A 21,309-nucleotide genomic window follows, 5' to 3' on the forward strand; every position below is an offset into this window, starting at 1 on the left:
AAATTTTTCTGTTTGTGGTCCTCAGAGGAAAAAGTTTTGACTCAAAAGTTTTTTTTTTTTTAAAGGACATTATTTCAAATTGACAGAAATGGGAGAATATTTACTGTTGAGAAGCTGAATATCTGAGGATTTGGACAATTTGGGGTGGCGTGGATCAGTGGTAGAGTGGCTGTCTCGCAACCCTGGGTTGTGGGTTCGATCGGCCATTGTGATCATGTCGAAGTATCCCTGAGCAAGATACTGAACCCCAAGTTGCTCCTGATGCTGCGTCATCAATACGTGAATGAGTAGTCAAAATGTAAAGCGCTTTGAGGTCCTTGTAAGGTAGAAAAGCGCTATATAAATGAAGTACCGTTTACCAATTCTAAATGTAAAAAAAATGGTATCGAAAGGACTAATTGCTTATCAAAAACATATACAAAATAATTATATCAATTAGTTGTCAATTCATTGTTGCACTTCTAGTCCCAAAAACTTTAAAAATGCTCATGTGCTTTTAAAGTTGACCTGTATGACAACATTTCTGAAAAACAAGGTACGAATTTTATTCTGATGTGGTAGCGCAGCCTATTTATTCTCACAATAATGTCGAAGGATTTTGTTCAAAAGTATTGCACTTTCTTTATAAAAAAGTATTGTATTGGGAAAATATTTGTTTTGGTGTTGTTTGCACATCACATCTCTGCCATCTGGAGTGCATCATTGAACTTTTTTGTTTCCAGGTTGCCTAATGTTAGGGAGCAGTGTGAGAAATAGGACCCAAGTGCAGGCATGGAAAGAAGACAGATTTATGTGATGAATATTTATTGAATGGGCCAGGGGTGTCAACTCTGGAGAGGGCTGTGCAATGAGGTGAACAGGTGCAGGATACTTGCAGGCAAGGGGTAAGGTGAGGTGAACAAAGCAGGAGTACAGGAGAGGATGCTGGTGCAAGAACTCTGAGAGGAATATAAGCGCAGGTTCAGATTAAGGCAAGAGTGCATGAATATGAGCTGGATGCCAGTGACTCTGTGACAGAGTCACACACATACAGAGAGGCAAGAGGCAGCAGACCTGACAACTAATGGGCACGGCAACATGTTAAGCAAACCTCGTGTGAAGGTCAGATAATATAAAAGTTTCCACTGTTAATATGTTACAAGCTACTGGCATGTTATTTGACTGCAAAATAACTTCTATCGTTAAATGTGTGGTAACCAATGGTTGTATAAAAGTTACATTTAGTAGTTTGGTGTTATCACTTTTTGAGATTGGAATTGAATAAAAAAGTAACATGACATCTTATATACATCGAGGAAGTACGGCATGGGTATACTTGTGGACATGTTGTTTTTGTTGAAGACAAACCTATTTTCCGCAGTCCCCCATGAGTAATACGCCCAAATACCTTAAAACCCTTAAAAGGCTTTTTTTCCCCTCTGTACTTGTGTATAATACAGTCCCCCAATTTTGTAGTATGCTTTATTTTCAGAGTGAATGAAATGAATAAAGATTCAAAACATCTCAAATTGTAAATGCTTTTTAATTCAGCATTAAAACGGTTGTTTTCCCATTATGATTCCGATCTTTCAAAAATATTTTTTAAATCATGTTTTTGAAAATATCTCTTTCTCTCTTTAGCTGAGGGCTCTATTTCTAACTATATAACTGCTTTTAAATGTAATTTTAGTGACAATATGTGAAGCATATGTGAGTTACGTTGTCTTACAACCCAAAGGTACGTTTTCGTTTGTTCTGTATGATAACCTCCCCTCGATTTGGGATTTGTGTGTGTGTGTGGGGGGGGGGGGGGTGTGGGGTGTGTGTGTGTGTGTGTGTGTGTGTGTGTGTTATACATAAGATTTTACAGTACTCTCAATGTGTTGTTAATATTTTTACCAGCTCAGTGGCTCCCGTAGGGGACAGGTCAAACGCGGAGAACAAATTTCACACCACTTGACAATCAGTGGTATTTTAAACTTTAACTATTAAAGGTCTTTTGGAAGAATTTTACCAACTAATCATTATTTAATAGCGCTTGCTGTTTTTTCTATCTAAAGTGTTCAATAATCGTTATACAATAAAAGTGCCACAAGCAGACATAGCTTGCAACCAGTTGTGTAGCGTGATGTTCTACCTCTGCCCGTATTTTTTTTTTCTAATTTCTCTCTCATCACTCATCGCTTATGCTTATCGTCTCTCATGGGCATACTATCCTGAGGCCTCGTTTTGTGACCTTAGTTTGCCTGCAATGCAAATGAAGTTTAGCAAGCATGAATGCATCTTCCTTGCAAGCTTGACACATTCTCAGGGAAATGCTTTCTCTAAATAAAAGTTAGTAGAGCACATAGCTGCTTCCACAAAACAAAGAACAGTGATCTGGCTTCAAGGCTCCATCTGCCGTTGAGGCCACAAGAACTCTCTGAGAGGGCAGAGAGATCGATGGGCGTCAAGGAGGTCCTAGAGATTGGTTGTGGTAGGGAAAGAATGTGTCTGATCATGACAGATAAGATAATAAGGGTGGTCAGATTTATGTTAGAATTCCTGTTGTGGCTTGGGTAATGGACGCAGCAGTGTTCAGTGGATTTATGTTCACTGCTTTTTCCCCCACTTACATTCATAGAAAGTGAAAGGGGAGAGGACTGAGTGGTTGTAAAGGCTGACCCCATACTTGAGCGACTGCTCTCTTTGAGTAGTTTATAGTTTTGGATATTTCCACTTACAAATGGATGTTTTTTAATATGCTGTGTCATACAGTATATGAGCTCAAGTATTTGTGTTGTGTCTGTCAAACAATAAAAATAACGCCTACTGCATTCGTAAGGTAAGCAAATACAAATATGGATTGTTGCTACGTGAAAGAATAAAATGTAGAATAGAGATTTTTCACATTGGAACTAGGAACTTTTAAAGTGTTCTAGTTATATATTAGTGTGATTGACGTATTGTAGAACTCGTAGACAAAGCAGACTGCAAGTGGTATCCACAAGAACACAATAAAGTGACTTCACAAGCAAAACACATACAATGGAATCTGCCAATTGCGTATTGGACTTTAAAGCCCTAGTGGGCAATTAAAAAACAACAACAAAAAACGCAAACTACATTGTCTTATGAGACAGAAGGATGCCAAGAGGAAATGGTATATGCACGAACATGTCAATACTTTAATTTCTACAAAAATATTTACAGATCGAATGAAAAATTAATTAGTGCTGGCTTGAAAGAATTCCTGAACTTTTGTCACACAATTATATTTAATTTGATATATGATTCCATACAGGTCATAAACAAGGGATGGAACACAGCACAGTTGTCATTAGGGATGCACTGTTGAGGTAGTAATCCTATACTTCTCTACGGCTCTCATTAAAATGGCTTCCAGGCTTTCTCCTTGTATTCGCCCTGCTTTCTGTAATGCTACTTACAGAAATGAAGCGTCGCTGTCGTGTCCATGGAGATGAGATGATAATTGACTTAAGCTATGTGGAAGCTGGATGCAAAGCGAACTTTTGTCATGTTTAGCCACATTAGCGATCCAGCCACACTTCGTTAAGTAGCGGAGTCTTCCAAAATAGTGTGCAAGTTATCCCTAATATAAACAGCAAAGTGATGCGAGTGTACAATTTGTCACACTAGCAGTACACACAGAAGAGGATACAAAGACATAATCAACATCCATTACCGCAATTGGACGGTACAGTCCAAATTTCTACCTTTGGGCAAATTTATACTTTTATATTGAAAATACCGTCTATACCGTGCACCCATAGTATTAGTGCAAACCCTAGTTGTCATAATGTACCATCAAACATGTATCCATAGCATCAATGCTATTGAAGCATAAAGACAAAATGCCTCTACTTTCTAGGCCATGTCAAATAAATCTCTGACCTCGTTGAGTATGACTGATTAAAAATATGATTCCTCTTACCCCTTCGGAGAGAGATGTGGAAACAAGATGTGATAAATACAGTAAAAGGAAGTAAGATACATTGTCAAAAGGGAGGGAGGGAGGAGGCCAAGGAAGTTACCATTGCACATTACAAGCATAAATCATGCTATGGGTCTTGTGGTGTTTCATATCATGACATTTGGTTGGGAGGACTCGGTTTATTGTTATTTGTTTTGTTTTTGTCTTTTTCAAGTAATGAGTCATAACTAAAGAGATCCTTGGTGGGGAAACAGAGGTAGATTAAAAGGGTCTGTCGGTGAGCAGTTAAATTACTTTGAAAGCCAAACAGATGGCCTGCTGTAGTAGAAAGAGGCTCTGCGGTCTCCATCTACAGATGGGATGCATGAAGTTTACCTCCAGGGAATATGCTTCAAACTATCAATTAGCCATAGCGTCATAAAGACATTTTGGTTTTGGAAAGTAATGTTCACATGTTGAAGTAGATCTACAGGATATTTGTCTCATTCCACATTTTGTTTAACAAATATATGCTGACATGTTTTAATTTAAAGAAAAGTTTTGTTTTCACATATATGGGACTTATCTGTAATCAAAACCTCTATTTGCAAGATATTAGTAATGACACAATTTAACAAGACTCTTAGAGATGTTAAAACAGGATGTGTTTATTCCATGATTACCTTTACCACTGACTATCAACGGATCATTTAGAGCTGGTCGTGTTGAAACTTGGCAGTTAAGATAAAACCTTACCAGTGGGAGCATTGTGTTTGTGTATTGAGATACATGTAGATTAATTAGTAAGCTAAAAAGATAAAGCCAAATGAAACAATTATCACCCTTTCCTTTCCCCGTGAAGTGATTACCTTGCCTCATTACACTTGTTTGACTTATGGCAAGATGTGATTATATCATCTTATCAAATGTGCTGACCCGTTAACTCGCGTAAGTCTATGAGGTCCTCTGCATGTTGGTGAGGAGATGCTCGCCAGAGTGCTATTATATGAGTGTTTGTATCAGCACAAACTAATTGCTCTGAGGGGAACCCATTTAGAGCTGTTTAACATAGACTTAAAAGTGCAGCTATTAACATCCTTCACGTGACTGGGAATTTCATTATTTATCCTTTTCATTACCTTATTTTTAATAATGGTCTGCCTTGATGTGATTTATATTTACCACCAACTTGACACCCCAAAAATCAGGCTTCTATAAAATATTTTGGAGGGCTCCAGCATACTATGTATATGTAAAAAATTAATATTTCCCTGCATTTATCCATAATAAACCTTATTTTGTCATTTAAATACAATTTCACCTGATATAAAGTGTAGTCTAACAGTTTTTCATGCAAATTATATGACTACAAATAAAGGCATTTAGTGAAGGACTACCCCAAGTGCAGTTGAGTCAGTGTATTCCTACTAATTGTGTAAATACAGTAATACTGTGCATTAGGAAATTACTAACAGCATTTCACTTTTCACACATTTTTTTTTACGTTACAGCCTCATTCCAAAATAAAATAAATGTATCTAAGGTGGGACAGATTTATAATAAATGTATATTTTATTACTAACTATACAGTAGTTTTTTTTTTCTAAATGAATTAAGTGTACTTTTCTTGTCCTTTCATATATAACTCAGATGTCTTCAGTGGAATTGGAGGCCTATGTGAGCAGTCAATTTGATGCACTTCGCAAATTGGTATCTCTGGAAGAAAAGAAGGCCCTGCACCTGTTAGATCTCAAAGAGGCATTCCTGACTGCATCTGCTGCAGAGAAGATTGCAGAGATCAATGTCCAAACTGAGCGCCTCGAGGAAGAAGTGGCCAGCATTACACACCAGTTATACTTGTTAGACCAGGGAAAAATTGGTCAAGTACTGGCAGCAGAGGCCCTCACAGAAGCATCAGGACCAGGACATAGATCAACGGTAATCTTTCCTTTGTTCTTTCTCATTACCTTCCTGTACTTCTTACACTGCTCAGCCAATTACTGCTGTCTCCTACTCCGAAAAGGCTCACGATCTGACACACATGCTCATTTTGTACCTCACTGATTTATGCATTATTGGTCAGCTGGCTCAGCCATGCCTCGAAAATTTACGGCTGGTGTTGGCTGTGTGGTTTTAGGAACTAGTGCTAAATCAGATGTAAATATGGAAAATGTTGTGGTGTTCAAATTACAAAGCTCATGATCATATGTATGTCCCATTTTTGTAAATGTTTTAACACGTCAGGCATTTATTATTACATTATTGTTGGTGCACAAGTATGCAAGAATTTTTTTGTTTCAAATGTCCACAACTTCATTAATTAGGCTTTATTATGTGGCAATTATACAACATATTTTGTATCTATGGAAGCTCCCAAATGTGACGTGTTTGTGCACATCAAAGCATGAGATGCAGCAGTACGTGTTTAAATCTTACACATCAGTTGGATTAGTAAAGCAGTGTTTTTCAACCACTGTGCCGAGGCACACTGTGAGAAAATTGTCCAATTCCACCTAATTGGTACCAACAAATGAATTATTATTCGCAAATAGTGTGTCGTCGTCGAGTAACTCAAGAAATTCCCGCAAAATCACACTTACACGCAACTTTGTCCAAACACTGCAATTTTCCCGTAACAAATACATTTTTAAAATGCACGTTTTACTTCAGTTTTGGGTTATTTCGCCCGAAATGGCCCGGGCAGTAAAGGAAAGCCCTCTCGTCAAAGCTGAACTCACGATGAAGAAAGCGACATGTCACATCCTGTTTTAGACGGTAGCGAACATCTACGCTAGTGAACGTGTTGACATTGACAGCAGAGAAAATGTTAAGCAATTACCATCTAAAAGCTGTTACCGTGGTGAGGATAAACGGTTTGGAAAATGAGTGGATGGATGGAATCACGGCAAATGAAATGACCGTGCAAACCAATATTCGGATCTTCTGCTCGAAAGCGGTGGTGAACTAGAAGTCGTCCTTGAACATGCATTTTATGTGTTTCACGAGTGCTAAACACGTGAAAAGTGTTTAAAGCAATATGTAGATATATGTGATGGAGTCGAGGTCTGTCGGGAGCACCGGACAAATTAAGGTGAGAAACAATGCGAAATTATATAACATTTGTATATGAAATTGTAAATGATGCATGTTAAGCCTAAAGTTGGTCAGTTTCCTGACGTAAATCAATCGTTAAACATGTCTATAAATGTGTACAGTTATAAAGTAAAGATATATCACCATGCTCTCTTAATTGAAAGTGTACAAAAGTATGTTTTTCAGAGAGATCAAGTAGAAGCTGATGGTTTTGAGGAGGAAATGGAGTAGTAGTTATAGCAATGTTGGCCATGATAGAATTAAGCACTGCATGTTTCTTAGCATTTTTTATATATATATAATTTGATTATAATGTGCATAATGCACCTGTATGACTATTTAAATTTTCTGCGCTTTTCCAAGTTATGTGAACTTGTTGTTCAATGATATACAATAAGTATAATATAAACGTTTAAAGGCAAGGTAGACACCAGCACTATATCTTTGTTGTTGCTTTGATTTAGAGAGCTTGCTGGCTATAGCGTGTGCAAGGGAATCAAATAATTACAAAATGAGCAAAAGAAATGTGTAGCACATTAATCTTGAAATTACGTCCAATTTAATGACATTTTTCTGAACAGAAAAAGACAAGTTTCACTGGATCGGTTTGCAAAAATCAACCAATGAATCACAAAGGTAACAGACATTAACAAAAATGAATGAGATTTTCCCCATGTTATTATGGAAGAAGACTCTTTCAATTGAGCTGTACTGTATTCCTATTCCCTGTTCCCTCTCCAGTCCCTAATTAAAGTTAAAGATAAATAAATAGTTGTTTGTGTATTATAAGAGTGCATTTTTCCTTATATTTGTATTGTACTATGTTTATTTTTAACCACACAATGATTAAAAAAAAAGAAAAAAAGGTGGAACAGATTAATTGCTTTCCATTCATTTAATAGGAATCATTACATCAACTTATGAATGTTTCGAGCTAGAAATTGGGGCACCGAACCAATTACTGGTAAATTCGTAACTCGAGGTTCAATGTGTTTCCATTGTTTAACTCATTTGCTCCCAAAAACGTATGAATACGTTCTATTTGAAATGTTTTAAGTGTCACAAAGACGTATTTATATATTTTTTTGTTTTTTTATGCTCGAGCATACAGAAGGCTTTGATGCAGCCTCTCAACTGCAAAGAACGGTTGAAGAAATGGTAGTTATTACACAAATGGCCAGCAGATGGCAGTATAGCAAAACATATCAACTATAGGGCCATGTTGCAGAAAGCTATTTCCCCCACTGTTTTAAACAGATTTGTGAATAATGATGAAACCTAGCTATATTCTAATGCTAATTGCTGCTAAACGGAAACAGATAGAAGCATACTTTTTTTTTTTCCTGATGAAAGAAGAGACTCTAATCTCTCTTTTGGTAGGTTCTATGTTTTTATAGCAATAGAACACAATATTCTGTGGGCCTTGCAAAATCAGTCAAACAGCCGGCAGTGAAAGGGATTGCTTCTGTGAAAATGGCTGGGAGTGAATGAGTTAAGTGTGTTTAAAGACTTAAAAAAATTAAGTGCTGGAAATGCTAGAAAAACATAACTAGACCCACCATATTTATCCATCCATCCATTATCTGAACCGTTTATCGTCACAAGGGTCGTAGGCATGCTGGAGTCTATCCCAGCTGTCTTTGGGCAGTAGGCGGGGTACACCCTGAACTGGTTGCCAATCGCAGGGCTCACACAAACAACCAACCAGTTATCCCTTATTACATTTTCAATTCTTAGGTGAGTTTCACTGAAAGTGTTTATATAGTGTACAACATGGGCCTCTGTGTGACACTGCTGACTTCAAGTTAATCCAGTCTTATAGACACAACTCTGATGCAGTTCAAATGTGATCCTTGCGCAAATGTGGTCCTCTGGATCCAAAGAGATTTCTTCTGCAAGGAAGATTTAAAGTGATTTGTATTCCTTAGTCCTTTGACTTTACCCATGATAATTTAACTGTAGTCATTCAATTCCAAGGCTGACTTGTCTAAAAATTGGGCAAACAATTCTGCCTACAAAGTGAAAAAAACACACATTTTTATCCGAGGGCAAATTGGCATCTCTTTGATTATACTTAACATGAAGCAAACATTGCCAATGGCTTCGTTGTAATTAAATAATGCCTTAAATCTTCAGCCAGAAACTTGGGCTGTAAAGACAAGCTTGTCAATAAGCAATTACTTGCTATTGGCTGGTCAGAATAACACTCAATATGGTTCTAATGAAATAAATTAACCATTGTATACTCTTACCGATACAGTACCCGTTTTCTCTCTCTCTCTCTATGCTGGTCAGCAGTTTATGACAGATGACTTCTACCTGAAATAATATATTTACAGTTTGGTATCAGTACTTGTGTATTGAGCTTCAGTGTTACAGAAGCCTGTGGCATATCTGCATTCTTCCATCATTTTTAAACTCAGTGACAGTTAACACGTTCCCTCACCTCTCATTTAAAAACTGAAGAAGCATTTACTGCTCCGTGGCTGCAAATTAAAACATCACATTGCTATATTCGTGGTAGATTACCATCAGCTACAGTATCTTTAGTGTACTCTTGATGCTGCAGAGGGTTAGGTTTGCATCAGCAATGGTTGTATCTCTGCTGCGAATTGCTTTTCGAGCTGAGAAATGATGGGCTGAGTTAATTAATTGATTGCTGGTGGTTATCCTGTCTCTGTTTGAGGTAGAGGAAGGCAGGGTTCCGGTTCCAAACTCCTTAAAAGGCAAAGAATCCATGGATATAAAAACAAGTCCTTAATTTGCATTAAAAAAAAATTAATCTTTTGAAAGTCTTACTAAAATGTAAACACAGGATAAGTTAGATTTTATGAATATCAAATTCCAAGAAAAATTCAGATTCTTAAAAATGTTTTTTGCTGAATAACTCATGATAGCAAAACCAACAAAACGGTGAGGGTTTAGTTGGGACTTTTTGAGAGCAGATGCATGTTATTTATATAAAGAACAGCGTGAGAAATTAGGAACATTTTCACGTTGGTCTCACATTAAATTGACCTGTCGCAAAAGCCCCCCCCCCCCCCCCCCCAGTTGACTGGTTCCGACATCCTTCTGGACACTTACAATGTAAATGAACGTACCAGAGCATGTCAGTGAGTGTTTTGGGAGCGATAAAAGTGCAACATCTTCCAGATCAAGACAAAAGAGTATACAGTATGCAGTGGAAGGATATATTCCTAATATTAAAATATGCAGAAAACCAGACTTCACAACTATTAAGGCTAAAGCATAGAGGTCTCAAGATAAGTCTGAGGTAAACATTAACAGCGTCTATCTCTCGCTCTCTCGCTCAACGTGGAAATGTAATCCCACAAAATAATTCCCATTTTTAATAAATGTACCTGTAAACTGATTACATGCTTTTTCCCCCTCTACAGAACGGCTGTGTACTCTGAGGTAACACAAAATGCTATACGTGAACGATGAAAACAAATTAAGTTCAAAGTGCCTGATACGATACTATGTTTACTTTGTATAAATCGATGAAACATTCCCAGAGCTTCCAGTATGAAGCCCAGCGTCAAGTTACCCAGCTAAAATTAATAGCAATCAATCAAGATAAATCTAGCAAGTTATCTATGATGCAAATATTCTTAAAAATGCACGGACTGAAGCAGGTTTACGTCCGTCGATCGGGCTAAGTAAAAATGGCCTTTCTCAGTCCGTGTACAAGGTGTCGCGTTATAAATAACTTTTCGGTGATGACTGGCCGATGACAATCATATCCAAGAGTTAAATAGTCATAAGTACAGTATAACGTTGATATCCAGTTTTGTGGATGATCTTCCCTCTAGAGCTAAAGGGAATTTGACAACAGCTAGTTAGAGATACGGCATTAACCCTTATAGCTACTTTACAGGCTCTTAACTCTTAAACATAGGAATGATTGTTTGTCTTGGAGACATTTAGCTGGGGGTGAGGCCGTCCGCACTGTTTATTCCATTGAAGACATTGCTCCACTTTGTGTTTGGCTTTTGTAGTGGAAAGAATATGACTCCATCTGACAAACGTACGGGATTCCTCATGTACGATTCACACGGTCTATGCTGGAGTGCTGTGTTGAGTGATATCAGTCACTCTGGCTGGGTGCGGCGTAAAAATTAGCTGGAGGCGGCCGCCTCTGAATTTTTAACGCAGGAAAACCCCTGATCACATAACCAAAAAATACCGGGAATAATTCTATACCACAGCAATCATAAATCATGATCAAATATTTGTATCGGTTTTGTTCTTTTACAAATACAGTTTTTCTATTCTAAAACAAAACGTAACAAAAAACCCTTTGGAGATTTCATTCATAAATGTTGTGGAAATAATATGCCTTAAAACCCAAGCAACTGCATGCTTACATTACTTGTAGGAATGAAAGAGAATATAGTACTTTACTTTTTCGCTGCTCAAGAGAATAAGTTGAGCTCAATTGATGGTTGTGAAAGCTCAGAGCAACTGCAAAATCGAGCTGAATAAATACCGCCCCCAGTAACACTCCAATTAAAATTCTAACTCTTGCATCAAAAAAAGGTTGCATAATTAAGCATCTAAAAAAACAGCAGTGTCTTTGCAATTGTGCTGTACAACCAGTATATTTATTATTTTTGGGATGTTTGCCTTTCACTAGTGGACTTGAGTACCAAGCATACCCCGCACCCTGTTCAAATATTTAAAACAATATTTGCAAAACACATTAAATTTTCAGCTTAATGATGTAGACAGCAAGTTGCTGCACACTGGCCGACTCTGATCAGTCCTCTTAAGGGTTGTGCTTCCAACTACCCAATGCCTGCAAGAGACTGTGTCACTATATTAATTTTGGCTGTAGTCAAGGTCCAGCTCTGCAGTACATTTCATTGGAGCCAGTATAAGAGGCAATCTTGTGCTCCTTAAATCACTGTGAAAAGACTGCCAATATTTGTAGGCTTTAGCTCATTACATTCATTTTACGTATTTTAACTCTTTGACTGCCATAAACGTTATAAAACGTTTAGCATAAACCTAGGGAAGGGCGCCGAGGACGTTAAAAGACGTCCCCTATGTTTTTTTTTTTTTTTTTCAAAAACGGGTGCAGGAAAGCCTTGGGCAGCTGTGCTGAAAGAATCAGGCTGATCTGATTAGTCAAAGACTCGTTTTGGCCCCTAGAGGGCAGCGATGACTCTCTTTGCACAAGGTTGGATGGGCCGCCCACCGTGGGCGTCAGTAGAAGACGTGAGGCGGAGCTAGAGTGTTGAGGAGACAATGGCTGATCCAAGCCACAATGGCTAGACCAAGCAACCGGTTACAAGCAGCTCACGCTTGAGCATTTTTTTCAAAGACGGAAAGCATCAATCAATACTAAAAAGCGCATTGATGTCAACGATGATGATGACAACGAGCTCTACGCCAAAGTTGGAAGCTTTGGCCTGTTACTATCACGTAGTAAGCCTCACCGGCTACGCGCGGCTAGCGCGGCTAGCGCTGCTAAGGCCGGAAAACGCGCACAATAGCCGGCCGGGTACTTCTGCACAAGCGGACATTCGATCGGGCGATGGAGAGTTGGCATCGACCAATGCAGATTGATGATGATGATGATGATGACTGCGAGTTTGACGCCAAAGTTGGAAGCCTGGACGTGTTTACGATCACGTTGTAAGCCTCACCGGCTACGCGCGGCTAGCGCGGCTAGCGCTGCTAAGGCCGGAAAACGCGCACAATAGCCGGCCGGGTACTTCTGCACAAGCGGACATTCGATCGGGCGATGGAGAGTTGGCATCGACCAATGCAGATTGATGATGATGATGATGATGACTGCGAGTTTGACGCCAAAGTTGGAAGCCTGGACGTGTTTACGATCACGTTGTAAGCCTCACCGGCTACGCGCGGCTAGCGCGGCTAGCGCTGCTAAGGCCGGAAAACGCGCACAATAGCCGGCCGGGTACTTCTGCACAAGCGGACATTCGATCGGGCGATGGAGAGTTGGCATCAACCAATGCAGATTGATGATGATGATGATGATGACTGCGAGTTTGACGCCAAAGTTGGAAGCCTGGACGTGTTTACGATCACGTTGTAAGCCTCACCGGCTACGCGCGGCTAGCGCGGCTAGCGCTGCTAAGGCCGGAAAACGCGGAGCTGCACAAGCGGACATTCGATCGGACAATGAAGAGTACCCCGAGTCCAATGCATATTCATCGGAGGAGCGGGTACAGTCTGATCACGGAGAAGACACTGTTTCTGGACTACGATGCCACCATGAATGGAGTGGATAAAATGGATCATGCAAATGCTGTTGCGTCTTCTTGCACGCAGGAGAGTGTTACACAAAGAAAAACTGTCGTTGAAACATCCACATATTTGTAAATAGCACCACAGTTGCACACATTTGTAAATAGTTTGCCAAATTGTTGTCAAATTGTTACACTGTTGAATGTAAATAAACGTATTTTGCTATCAAAAAACACTTTTTCATTCTTGGTGGTAGTGTTTTATAGAAGTAAAGCACTATTTAGGTGTTTGTGGCATCATTCATGGACAAAAAGAAGTGTCAAATTCACTAGAATGCATGAAATAATATCGTTTCACTAAAAGCTTGATTTCTCCGTATTTTGGTCCAACACAGGCGAAATTGGGTCAAACTAACCATTTTCTATTGTTGATTACTAAAGAACGGAATAAGGTAGAAACAAACTCTTTTTTTCTGATGAAAGATGAAAGTCCAATCTTTCATTTGGTAGTACGTGTGTTTCCATAGTCCAAACAGAACATTTTCTGTGGACCTTGAAAATCAGTCAAAATGCTTAAATCGGCTGGCACTGGCGGCATCCCTTTTCTGAAAACGTCTGGCAGTCAAAGAGTTAAGTCCCAATTGAATTAAACTGAAATTAAAATAAATATTTTATTAACTTTTCACAATAGATAGATAATGTTCGGGTTTGCTGGCTTATAAGCAAGAAAACTAAATTGAAACTGAAGTATCTTGTGGAAAGTATAGCAGTAGATCCATATAATGTACTGTATATTCAGAGCTGCACTATTTACCTCTTCCAACTTATAGATGAGTATCCGTTATCTAAATATTCCAAAGCGAAAACAATGAGTCACCTAAAATGTTTAACATATTATGAAAAACATACATAAACAAAGTAAGTCACCTAATATAGAAAATGTCTCTCGGGCAATCAGTAAAGTGGAACCTTCGAATGCAAATGTCCCAAACCAGGGGTTCCCAAATAAAATGTAAAAGGCCCATATCCATTTTTTTTCTTTTCTTTTTGGGGCTGGGTGTACTGTACAGTAATAATCTAGAGTTACTGGAAGGCACAAAATAATTTATTTTCAGTATCACACTGATTCTTTCTTGCTTAGTTTGCCTAATAAAATAAAATAATCAACTTCCACTAAAGGTGAATCAAGTGTCTTGGGAGTTCAAATGTTCACATACATTTAAAAAATCAAACAGTGTCATTTCCCGCACAATCACACCAAAAGCGCACTCTGTCCCAGCTGCAGTTCACTTTCTGATCTCAGCTGACATCACCATCTCAAACTCTTTCAATGTTTCCCGCCCCCTCTTTCTTATTCTCTCTCTCTCTCCCTCCCTCTCTCCCTCTTTCCCTTTTTCTCCCTCTCTCTCAACCAGTCTATTCTCTCTCTCTTACTCATCGTGGTGTGCTTTTATAAATTTTCGTATTTTATAAATTTAGGCTACCATAGGAAAATTAACTGCCAAAATGGCTGCAAAAAATAAATACACACACAAAACTATCAGAGATCACAAAATGAGAGTGAAAATTAATGGGTCAGATTTAGAGCCACACCAGCTGTGGCCCTAGTTAATGTAAATTATGTTGTTTACCTTGTACTTTATTACCAGCAGCACCGGCACAATGACATTTAGTATTTTATTCTTACTCATTTTTTTTTTCTCTCTGTTTACAGCGTGACTTTGAGGCCAAACCAAGGTAAGGATGACCGTTTGATCCATGCTCAACTTCTTCACAGCATAATACTTAACTCTTTGACTGCCATAAACGTTATAAAACGTTTAGCATAAACCTAGGGAAGGGCGCCGAGGACGTTAAAAGACGTCCCCTATGTTTTTTTTTTTTTTTTTTCAAAAAAGGGTGCAGGAAAGCCTTGGGCAGCTGTGCTGAAAGTATCAGGCAGATCTGATTAGTAAAAGACTCGTTTTGGCCCCTAGAGGGCAGCGATGACTCTCTTTGCACAAGGTTGGATGGGCCGCCCACCGTGGGCGTCAGTAGAAGACGTGAGGCGGAGCTAGAGTGTTGAGGAGACAATGGCTGGTTCAAGCCATTGTGGCTTGACCAAGCAACCGGTTGCAAGCAACTCACGCTTGAGCATTTTTTTCAAAGACGGAAAGCATCAATCAATACTAAAAAGCGCATTGATGTCGACGATGATGATGACTCCGAGCTTGACGCCAAAGTTGGAAGCCTTGACGCGACTCCTATGACACGTAGTAAGCCTCACCGGCTAAGCGCGGCTAGCGCGGCTAGCGCTGCTAAGGCCGGAAAACGCGCACAATAGCCGGCCGGGTACTTCTACACAATCGGACATTCGATCGGGCGATGGAGAGTTGGCATCGACCAATGCAGATTGATGATGATGTTGATGATGACTCCGAGCTTGACGCCAAAGTTGGAAGCCTTGGCGCGACTGTTACTATCACGTAGTAAGCCTCACCGGCTAAGCGCGGCTAGCGCTGCTAAGGCCGGAAAACGCGCACAATAGCCGGCCGGGTACTTCTACACAATCGGACATTCGATCGGGCGATGGAGAGTTGGCATCGACCAATGCAGATTGATGATGATGATGATGATGACTCCGAGCTTGACGCCAAAGTTGGAAGCTTTGACGCGACTGTTATGATTACGTAGTAAGCCTCACCGGCTAAGCGCGGCTACCGCTGCTAACGCCGGAGCTGCACAAGCGGACATTCGATCGGACAATGAAGAGTACCCCGAGTCCAATGCATATTCATCGGAGGAGCGGGTACAGTCTGATCACGGAGAAGACACTGTTTCTGGCCTACGATGCCACCATGAATGGAGTGGATAAAATGGATCATGCAAATGCTGTTGCGTCTTCTTGCACGCAGGAGAGTGTTACACAAAGAAAAACTGTCGTTGAAACATCCACATATTTGTAAATAGCACCACAGTTGCACACATTTGTAAATAGTTTGCCAAATTGTTGTCAAATTGTTACACTGTTGAATGTAAATAAACGTATTTTGCTATCAAAAAACACTTTTTCATTCTTGGTGGTAGTGTTTTATAGAAGTAAAGCACTATTTAGGTGTTTGTGGCATCATTCATGGACAAAAAGAAGTGTAAAATTCACTAGAATGCATGAAATAATATCGTTTCACTAAAAGCTTGATTTCTCCGTATTTTGGTCCAAAACAGGCGAAATTGGGTCAAACTAACCATTTTCTATTGTTGATTACTAAAGAACGGAATAAGGTAGAAACAAACTTTTTTTTTCTGATGAAAGATGAAAGTCCAATCTTTCATTTGGTAGTACGTGTGTTTCCATAGTCCAAACAGAACATTTTCTGTGGACCTTGAAAGATCAGTCAAAATGCTTAAATCGGCTGGCACTGACGGCATCCCTTTTCTGAAAACGTCTGGCAGTCAAAGAGTTAAGTGTAAACTAAGGACACTTCAAAAACACTTTGTTTAGTAGTAATGTGATAAGGAACCGGCAACTTGGTGGAATTTTCTAAAAAACAAAACAAAAAACGTGTTTTTTGGACTATAAATTGCCCCAGATTATAAATCATACCCAATCAAAACTGAATCTTGAAGAAGAAGGGGAAAAAAACACATCAGTCACTCTGGAGTATAAATCAAATTTTGGGGGGACATTTTTCTTTTAAAAACCGAGACCAAGAACCATCCTTTGTTAAAGTTAGAAGTAGCAGTTGTGTCTATCTTGTCATCCCTCCCTAAAATGTTATTTTCTACAGAAATAGTATAGTGGTATTGTTTCTAGTCATGTATTAAATTATTGTTATAAGCATGTCACCAAAATTACCAATAATATTGGTACTTTTGTTGACATGCTTAGTAACAAAGATTGAGCGCAGTCAGTCATATATATAGCAAAATGGCCTGCTGCAGGACAACAACATCAGTCTTGTTGTAAAAATAAAGCCAAAAAACACTGGAGTCACCAAATACTGTATAAACTTTATTTGCTGATGCCCGCTATGGCGGCCAAGTCCGTATTAATTTCAAAGTGGTCCTGCGTGCTGAGAAAATTGTTTTGCGGGCCGGAAGTTGCCCGCGGGCTGGCAGTTTGACATGCTTGCTCTACAACAGCATGCAAACTAATATACAACATCCACATATTTTTCTTGTCAGTCGTATGCTATGTTCAATACCAAAACACACTCACCCATGTTCCTCAAGTGCTCCCTATCCTTCAAAGCCAACCTTTCAGATGTGAGTCATGGTTTCCCAGCAAGGCAATTAGTGGCTCTCGTCTACATGTGCCCGATTAAATCAATTGAAATGACAATCTCCGACTCTGTATGAGAGAGATAATGACAATCTTGATCTATGTAAAGGTGTGTGTGTGTATGCAAACATTTCTGCAACCCTAGTTCATGTTTTGTCGTCAGTAGAGTCTTGTTTTTCACTCTGCACTATCCCATAGTTGCAAATAGTTTTTTTTCAAGCTTCTGTTGGTTTTGGTGTTTGTAATGAAATGACACCTATTTTACCTTGATCTGTGCTAGACCATCCTGCTTTTTTTTTTTTTTTTTAAATGTGCTGCTGAATACAGAGGGTGAGGGTGAGAGGGTGCACACGCCCAGCTCAGAGGGAACATTGGCTACGCGTAAGATTTAAAAAAAAATATGGTGAGCTATAGTGAGCCCTAACTGAGAATGGATGAGGAGGAGGGTTGGCTGTTTGTTAAGCAAATCTGTGCATTATGTATCTCACACACACGCTAGGTGCATGCGTGATATATATCTTGCTCGCGCGAAAATCATAAAACACGTGTAAATTGCAAGGGTGAGATACGAAAAGCATGGGTGTGTCGCTAAATTGCTCTTGACAAACTTGCATATCGCTGGTGTTGGGCCGAAACCTCATAAGTCACAATTTGGTATATTTCATATTTTCTAAAGAATAAAAAAATATACTATTGGTCAGTCCATGTGTGGGTGTTATTTTTTACAGATTGTTGACCAAAATGAAAAATAAAATGTCTTGCTCTATTTGATGATGCAATGTCCATGGTGGAAAAAGCATGCCGTTTTTGGGGTCTCCTGATAAGTAAGGTACAAGGTTTTGGCCCGACGCCAGTGATATCTTGCAAGCCCGAGTTACACAATAAGTCATGCATGCATGTTATAACTCACTGTCATGTTGTCTTCTGGGTTTTGTATTTATTTTTGTAAAGCAATATGTCTTTGATGGTTCATTCAGTATTATGAGCTCCAGTTGGGAGCAGATGGCAGCAAGGCTGGACCGAAGGGCGAGATGCAGTTGCCCTTGACCAAGGTTAACTGCTACATCTTAAACACTCACTGATATAATTGCTCTCAGGGCCCCCATGTTGCACTAAAATGCAGTTTGGCAGAATCGTATATAACTAGTAGAAAATAACTTTGTAGGGAATTATCAGAAGGGGAAGGTTACTGGAGTGAGCATTTGACTAAATGATCAAGCTATGTAAAATGAATGAATGAAAATCTCTCAAAATGTTATGAACTCCTTTTTAGATGCAAGTGCCATACTGAGCAGATTGCTACAGTTCAGAAAGGTTGCCGTATCTGAGAGCTGTGTGAATGTAGCTCAATTTCCTTTAGGGTTATTTTTTTTTAATCCTTCTTTAGGCCAGAAAGGTACAGTTGTGCTTCAAAGTTTACGTACCCTAGGAGTATGTCAATTTAAGAGTGCACTCTATGGTGAGAAAAAGGCTTAATGCCCATAAAATCCAAAATACTGTGGCAATTGTTTTGATATTTTCAGAAGTTGAAGTTGACATGAGTAGAGATGTGCATGGGAATTCTGGTGACGATTCATAGCATTTTGTGTGTCATTAAGAGATGTTTAACTGTATGAAAGTAATCATCAGCCCTTCTGCTGGTTGCAGGCAAGTAGTGCAGGGAATGTTGTATCAAATGCTTCAAGTTACTAACCTCACAAGCCAGATTGATAATTGTGATTCACTCAAGAGAGTTCTGCACATTATCAATCTGGAACTTCACTCGGCAGATCCGTTCGGGAAAGTAGGGACTTGCTGTACAATACTTCAAGCTGATTGGACGATGTGGCATCTTGTGCACGTTTGTTTTGGCCAATCACAGCAATGGATGAAAATATCGTCTTCCGTCTCGTCTTAGGGGGAAAAAAAGCACGTGCATCTTTACCTGATAAAAATGCACGACGCGCCTCTCGCTGTTCAACATTTAACAAGGAAATGGTGAGTAATTCTGCGAGAACAGAATTAATTGTCGCGTCAATTCGTCTGTTAGGTTTGTTTTCCCCGTCGTTGGCGCTTTCTGGTTTCGTCACAGCTGCATGTCCCATCCTAATCAACGCCTGATTGGTCCGACCTAAAAAAGGTCTGTTGCAAAGGTATCAGCGGAAGCAGTGTATTTATACAAATACAGTGAGAATTCAACTTGCTGGCAAGGTTATCAAGTCAATATTAATTAACAACACATTTGGCTGGATTCTTCACAATCCATAAATTTATTTTCATGATCCCTTGGTTCAACAATACAATTAAATGCATCTAATAAGGGTGAGGAGAAACTGTAAAACGAGGACAGAGGTATAATTCCAGAGGGGATTTTGCAAAAAGAAATCAAGAGAAAATTGATTATACAGCAGAAACAGAATTCTGCTATCTGAGTCCAATATCACTACGATAGACAAATAATTCCCCTCAGACTATAATCCTTATACCCCCACACATCTTTCCACCATGCAGTTTCACATCAATACAATGCCTGCCAAGCTCTTCTGAATTTAAATCTCGCTTTTCTGTCTCAGCTCATCCACCAGACTGTGTTGCCTTAATGAGATGCATTTAAATAAAATGTCATCCCTCTGCTTTTACACCCACATCTCTCACAAAAAAGAGGGTCAGGAAGTGCATTCCTGACCCTCTTTTTTGTTTGACATATGTTCTATATTGATGTAAATTAACTACATTTGTTTGAACACTATGAAGCTCTTGGACAGATTGATCCTTAAAATGATTTATGTTGGATTATATTCTAATTGTAGAATTTACTACATAAAAGAGAATCAATTGACACAATGAAAAATTTGACTTTTGACATATACATGCCAAAATAAGAAACAGAATGTGAATGTGAAACAGTAGTTAGTTGCAGACCTTAAACTAAATGTTCACAATTGTCCACAATATTTTAGGAACAAACGTTTTCTGATGACGCCTTCCTAAATTCTGCCTATTCCTGATTAAATTTGTTTACTTTCTGCTTGGCTGTCAATGAAGGCAGACACAATTTTTGCTTTGCTCGCCTCCTGTCCTTATTTTTCTCTGCTTGCTGACTTGGTCTTGTGTAGTCTTGTCAAAATTATCATCCCAGCCATCTGCTGCATTTACTTCTGAAAATCAAAATCATGGAATTGGTCAGCTTGTTTTGCAACGCAATTGACAAATTTGTTTTCGATGAGAAAAGCCGGGAAAGGGAACCTGCTTGTCCAGATGGAACATTTGCTCCCAGACCGAGTAGATGATGGTATGCCTGTCAATTCTTTCCATGAAAGATGTAGAAGATGCATGCATTGGAATTCTGATGTGTTATTCTACTTTTATTGAGCTCTTGAATCAGAAAATTCTGGTCAGTTTTAAAAAGCTTGGTACATGTTTTTAAATGTGAGGTGTAAACAGTGAAGCTTAGGCAGTCAACTTACACTAGTAAGTCATAACTCGGTGTAGTTTACAATACGTTTGCTTTTAAAGAGTATAGTGTACAGTGGACTCGTGGTTTGACATTTTTTCTCTCAAAATTGTATTCAATATTTTTGAAAATGTTTTTAAACATTCTGTTTTTTTTCTCCACTAAGAACCCATCCATCCATCCATTCTCTTAACCGCTTAGTCCTCACAAGAGTCGCAGGCACTGAGAACCACTCCCCGACAATTTTCATGGAATAACTTGTTGTTTTGAGGAATTTTGGGGTTTGCTTTCTAACCCCCAATGCATTTCAACGGGCGGCAATTATACGCAAAAAAATTTTGGGGCTTTAATGCTCTATTCTCTCTTGGCCATTGAGCAGATGCCAAGGCTACACCATCCACTTCGTTTAACT

The 21,309-nt window shown here is 39.1% G+C and overlaps 2 protein-coding genes across 4 annotated transcripts in view; one reads left to right on the forward strand and one right to left on the reverse strand.

Moving 5' to 3' along the window:
- The window catches only part of LOC147175866 (inactive serine protease PAMR1-like), a 114,108-nt gene that overhangs the window by 87,775 nt on the left and 5,024 nt on the right, over positions 1–21,309 (reverse strand). The window lies entirely within an intron of this gene.
- Positions 1–21,309, forward strand: part of LOC147175869 (tripartite motif-containing protein 44-like) — a 50,265-nt gene that overhangs the window by 9,826 nt on the left and 19,130 nt on the right. For all 3 annotated transcript variants that reach the window (XM_086074475.1, XM_086074477.1, XM_086074476.1), the window contains exons 4-5: positions 5,543–5,830; positions 14,918–14,940. In XM_086074475.1, the coding sequence (XP_085930601.1) occupies positions 5,543–5,830; positions 14,918–14,940 (311 nt within the window). The remainder of the gene's footprint in view (positions 1–5,542; positions 5,831–14,917; positions 14,941–21,309) is intronic.

The sequence above is a fragment of the Leptonotus elevatus genome, chromosome 4, assembly GCF_054856555.1.
Source record: "Leptonotus elevatus isolate MCC_2025b chromosome 4, RoL_Lele_1.0, whole genome shotgun sequence".
NCBI classification, from domain to species: domain Eukaryota; kingdom Metazoa; phylum Chordata; class Actinopteri; order Syngnathiformes; family Syngnathidae; genus Leptonotus; species Leptonotus elevatus.